The 6,000-nt window shown below is 33.7% G+C and overlaps 1 protein-coding gene across 1 annotated transcript in view; it reads right to left on the bottom strand.

The window, feature by feature from the left end:
- Positions 1-683: 683 nt before the first annotated feature.
- The window catches only part of LOC149799973 (uncharacterized), an 81,075-nt gene continuing 75,758 nt past the window's right edge, over positions 684-6,000 (bottom strand). The window contains exons 17-18 of the mRNA XM_089959499.1: positions 4,783-4,905; positions 684-1,670 (exon numbers count right to left, since the gene is read on the bottom strand). Of these exons, the coding sequence (XP_089815625.1) occupies positions 1,524-1,670; positions 4,783-4,905 (270 nt within the window). The 3' untranslated portion in view covers positions 684-1,523. The remainder of the gene's footprint in view (positions 1,671-4,782; positions 4,906-6,000) is intronic.

The following is a 6,000-nucleotide window of genomic DNA, read 5'->3' as shown; positions in this document are numbered from 1 at the left end:
ATTGACATGGTGTGTATTTTTTTATACCAGTGACAAAATATATTTCTTGCAACTGGCCAAGTAGGGTAGAGGTTAGCACAGTTGGAGGTTTCTTCCACACCCCAATGGTTGCCAAGCAGAATTTTTTTTGGGTTCAAATCAATAGGAGGGGCAATTTGTTGGTACTGGTAACAAAAATTATTATAATGGGGGGGGGGGAAACAGCTGCGATCTGCTGAGAAGATGCTGAAATAACAATCAATGGGTAATTATAAAGAACATAATTTAACCAAAGTGAAAATTACTTGGTTCTCCCCAACCCACTAGGGTGTTCGTTTTACACCTTAGATTCACTTTGTGTGGGTGTCTGATTACAAATTAACAATTATAACAATAAATGCAACAATTACCTGCAAAATAATACATGAAAAACCATTCAGCTGGGTGTGGTCATTTCTTTTGCTATTTGTACAAAACATTGCTTATATACAGGCAGCAAATGCAATGCTTGGAAAAATAAAAAAAATCAGGTCAGCTGTACTGTAAATTAGAAACAGCAATAGGGAAAAAGCTAGAGCAATTGCGAGGACACCTTCACAGCAGCTGGAGAAAATTTCTTAATTCAAAACAGTAATGCATTACCTGTTTTTAGGAAGCATAAATTAATTGAATGTGTGAAAAAGAATGAAAACAAAAAGGCAGAATAAAGACGAAACCATTTAGATTGTATTTATCGATAATCATTTTTGCTGCATTCTTGTCAACTGAACTAAACAAACAAAAACTGCCCTTTGTGTTAGCACATTTTCCTCTTTAACAATTCTTTCAAAAAAATGTTTACAAAATGTAGAGAGCACTTAGAACAGTCACAATGACTGACTATAACAAAACATCACTTTGTATATAAAACAGGAAAAGCATGTGTAAAGGGTCTGCCAATATTTATCATGGCACTATTCATACATTTGACAAAATTTCTCTTTGCTCCCAAACGATGTTTGCTCTGTGATCTTATATCGTGTCTTCTGTTTCAACTGGGTAAGGTAAACATTTCCTAACTTCAACCATCTTCAGCAATAATGGATTATCTTTGAAAAACCTGTCATGACAAAATTTCTTGGAATTGTAACCATAACATTTATGCAAATTATACCAATAGTCTACTAATTTATCGTGTCATTTTCTTTCCTCTCATGATTTAGGGAGTAACTACTAATCAATCTCTTCCCTAACTTAACCACATTACCTGGACTAATACATTGTTCAAGCCCAATCTGTTTATAGCTTGTATTCAAGCATTCCATCATTACGAATAAATCCAAGAACTTGTTTGCCGACGTCTTATCCTACAAACTTGAATTCCACAATGAAGGATATCTCCACCATGTATATTTCACTCACATTTTAAAATGTTCCTTACACTTCAGAAATTCACACAAACCTGTCTTATGTTGCTCAGTGCAAAATCTACCTCTTGCTAAATTTATTCTTCGGGTTCCATCTGTTTTTGCAGGATCACGTTAAATGATTCCAAAGATTATTTACTATCTCTCCTTCTTTTTGATAGGTCTTTTGCTCATGTGTTTGTTTATTATTTCAAAAATACGTGATTTATGATCAAGGACTTTTAACATCGATGTCTTTGCTTCACTTAGCTGGTCCATAATGAGCTTGCATCGTTGAATATTGCCCTGAAAAGAAAGTAATAGTAGCAGTAAGTTTACACACAAAGTTTCTGCAGAACCCAGATTCTCACTCATGTCCATGTGATATATTTCCATGCACTGTATATGACTTGCAAAAAATTTACCACAATAACTTTAATCCAGAAATTTAACACCAAAACTTCATTGCAAAACTTTAACATTGTCAATAACGACACCACCTTGCCTCCATAAAAGTGATACACGTCTCTTGCCATGCTTCTGTAGGTGAAGCAAAAAATACATATAATATCAATAATCTGGTTTATTATCAGCTATCAAAAACAACTTGGCACTTTGAACTTTAAGTAAAATACTGTAAATTCATAATTATTAATAGGGTAAAAAGGTGGTGCATGTATGATATGTACCCAGTCTGATCCATGATGTATAGTATTATATTAATTTGTCATTATCCACTGAAATTTGATTGTATTCTGCAGTGTGATAAACTATATCATTTACACTGTTTGTGAGTGTCGTGTTTTCATATAATGTTGAGAGAAAAATGTAACCCAACCCACTTTTGTTCTTTTGGACAAATAAAATATATCTTAACCAAATGGTACTGGGGAGAGGAGCAGTCTTTGAGAACTCACAATAATGTTTAATAACACTGCTGTAATTTTCAGACATAATAAATGTTCAGACCCAATTCCAATTTATTTTATATCCATGCTTCATTACTACTGATATTAAATACTGATATTAATTTTGTAAAGTTAATATAAATGGCATTGTGACAAACATCCTAATAACTTGTACTGTCAATTCTTTTTGTCTGAAGGGTGGTCATGAATTTCATTGTTGCTACAATTAAAAACCTCATGCATTTTCTGTGGAAATAATAGGAACCCTCCTCTAATGCATGAATTTAAGCACAAAAATGATAACAACCTTTTGTGCAAAACCAAAAAATTGATATCAATGTAACTAAATGAAGTCACCATATACTGCTGTGTGAAATACTGCAATAAGCAGAGTTTAATGTAGTATAATCAGGCTTCACTATATATTTGTGTGCAATATCGAAACAGAGTGCAATGAAGTATAACAATGCTTCGCTGAATATCATTAAAAACATTTAATGTAGTATAACCATACTTTATTATATGCTCATTTTTTTCTAATTTAACTTTACATTGTCAAACTCGTGCAAAATATTTAATACTGCACTGTTCACACTGCACGCCACACAGATGTAAATATCATGTGTTAGGTACTACTTCTGATTTTAAAGAATGAACATTCATGTAGCGGATGCAAAGCTTTTGATTTAATAGATTTGTCTGTTGATGAACTCAACAAGCTGCTTGGTCCATTAGAAATCAGAGATGAAAAAGATGACGATGTCGGCGAGTTCACAGTCACAAAAGAAACTCTGAACTAAGCAACTAAATGAACATTATATCTGCTATGTCCACAACAAATCTGAGACACGCAGTATTGACAATACTATTCTGATCATTTAAAGTTATTTAGTAGAAATGTTCATAACTATTCACAAATCAAATGGTGAAGACTATGACCCATGCTCTATAGATAGCATAGAAAGGCTTATTCAGGTCAAGGACTATTCCATCTCCCTCAGAAAGTACCATTTAACAAGTCAGTCAAAACACAAATTATAAAAGAAATGCAACTGGAAAAGGCAGATTTTGGTAGAAAACCAAGAGCTTGAGAGCCAATAAGCACTGGTGACAAAGAAGCCTTTTTATGCTGGCGAAATGGACTGTCATACCACAGTTGCTTTGCCATTTTGCCCATTTTACTTTTTGATACAATGTTTGGATTTAAAGTTGTGATAGAAGTCATACACATCATGTAAATAGCTGGGGTCCCTCCAACAAAGAGCAAGCAAGTGACAGGGCATAAACATATGTCATCTTCAGGTAATAACAAAGGTAATAAATGTACTTGTGCATCTTGAATTTCCTCCAAATGAACTTTCTAAGTTATTTCTGCTAATCAGAATTATATGGGTTCCAAAAATTGTGGTGTAATTTTGACATTTCAAACAGAAATAACATTCACTTTACTGCACTCAAAAATGAAATAAATGTGATATTCCCTAGCAAACAATATTTAATCATGCATCTTTTAAAGATTTTCAATTAAAAGAATTTGTATTTTTGTCCACACATTATGATTCCAAGCAATCAAAGAAAAAACAGAAAAAACAGTACAGCATTCCCTCCAGTCACATGTACATCATACAGAATTGACCCAGCTAATAAATCCAGTCCATCAAAAATATGTTTTTTTTGATTTACAGAAAAACAAAACCCATCCATTTCAGACCAGCTGGAAAAGTTGTTTAAATTTGCATCCGGTCACAATGACTATAAATTTTGATTTTAAGGTGGACTAAAACGAAATTTATTTTTGAAACAATTGACTGAGTGTGAGACCGTTATCAAAGGTATCTGGGTGGTATGACGTGAGCAATAAAACTGTACTGTGTATTATTTGAAACTTTCGACGTGTATTTACTTATGGAATCCAGCATAAATTCAATTACTTTGTTTCTTGTAGTATGTTCATGTTATTCAGCCTTTGACAAAAAAGTAAAAAATGAGTACATAAGAAAAGGTTATTACAACTGCATTGGAATATGTGAACGTTTTACTTTTTTTTTTAGGAAAACTGCAGTTGGTATATCATGCTGTATTGCTCAGAAAAACTAATTCATATCTTCCCATACAAATACAGTAACCTATAATCACTGTACATCATTTTGTGCATGTGTGTGATTTGGATTTTTAACATAGCTTTAACGGTCATATCACTATGATGTCTGCAGTGTGACAGTTTATAGTGATGTATAGCACTGGGGCATCATGCCACAGACATGTGGCATGATGTCCCACCCAGTCACATCATTTTGTGCAATATCATTATAAGCAAATTTTAATGTAGTATAACCAAGCTTTACTGTGTATGAGTGTGTAATATTGTTATGAGCAGAGTTTAATGTGGCATAAAGATGCTTCACTTCTCTGATAAAGAATAGACCTGAAAATGGATTCCTAGTTATTGCACAGAGACACAACTTGTATCAAAACAATCCAAAGCATGAAATAACTAAAAAGTGCAGTACCTGAGTAAGTTCATGCAGCATTGCTGTTTCATCCTCCATTACACTGTGCTTGAGAGGAGCTTTGGGGGCCACTGTAGTCTGGATAACTGTCAACTTCTGACACAGGCTTTTTTCCAACTCCACCTGCCAACATTGTAATGAACAACTAGATTTCTACACCCAACAATTAGAATTCTACAAACAACAATTTGAAGTCTACAAACAACTAGAAGTCTTCAAATGACAGTCTACAAACAACTAAAAGCCTACAAGCAACAACTAGAAGCATACATCAGGGCAGCATTATCCATATGCTTCCGTTTTCCCTCCCCCCCACCAACCAACCACACTTTCCCAGACTTTGCCTCAGGCAGCTTTCATTGAAGATTTAAAATGATCATGTACATATAACAGGCCAACCTCTATCATATCTCAAAGATTTAAATCTTGATCTTAAATATCAAAGTGAGTTGTATGACATTGCATATTCAAGCACGAGAGTCTGGACAAACATAATCAAGTTATCCCCACTTTTTCTTTAAAAAGCTTCAGGATAATAATGATAATATCAATAATAATAATAATGAGGACTTTGTATAGTGCCTAGACTTTAGAAGCTCTAAGTGCTTTATAACATTAGACAACACCTATAAAATAAAAAACATAATGATATGATTACAAAAACAAACACCATGAAATTAGAAAACATATTTTTAAAAATCATGCTGAGAATATTTAAGGTAGGAAACATTATTAGGTCTTCAAGTTTGTTCTTGCAGTCGAAATAAGAAAGTTTTGAGAGCACTCTTGAATGGGATCACTGTGTCTTTGTGTCTAAGTTCAGTGGGCAATTCACTCCATGTTGCTGGGCCCTGGTATGCAAAAGAACGCTGTCCATATGACTTTGTTTTCATACTGGGAATAATGAGTATATGATTGTCAGAAGAGGATTTTTATCAGACCCTGTATAAAAGCTCATACCATAAAGATCTCTGAGTAAAATTATAAACAAAAGCCACACATATTAATAGGAGGTCCTGCATCTGATTGGCCGAGTTTTATGAACACCAATGAGGTCATTTTTCTGATATGTATCAGATCTGGTATGTTAGATTTTTTTTATTACACTTGCGGAATGTCAAGAGATTCAATTTGAGTAATTTCATATTGAAACCATACATACACATGTATGCAATTACATGCCAGTTTGTATTAGGAAGCAAGGGAATTAACCAATGA

The sequence above is a fragment of the Sinohyriopsis cumingii genome, chromosome 5 (assembly GCF_028554795.1).
Source record: "Sinohyriopsis cumingii isolate HCF-2022 chromosome 5, ASM2855479v2, whole genome shotgun sequence".
Classification (NCBI taxonomy): domain Eukaryota; kingdom Metazoa; phylum Mollusca; class Bivalvia; order Unionida; family Unionidae; genus Sinohyriopsis; species Sinohyriopsis cumingii.
Note: the sequence above shows the minus strand (reverse complement) of the source record. Positions and strands in the feature narration are given on the sequence as shown.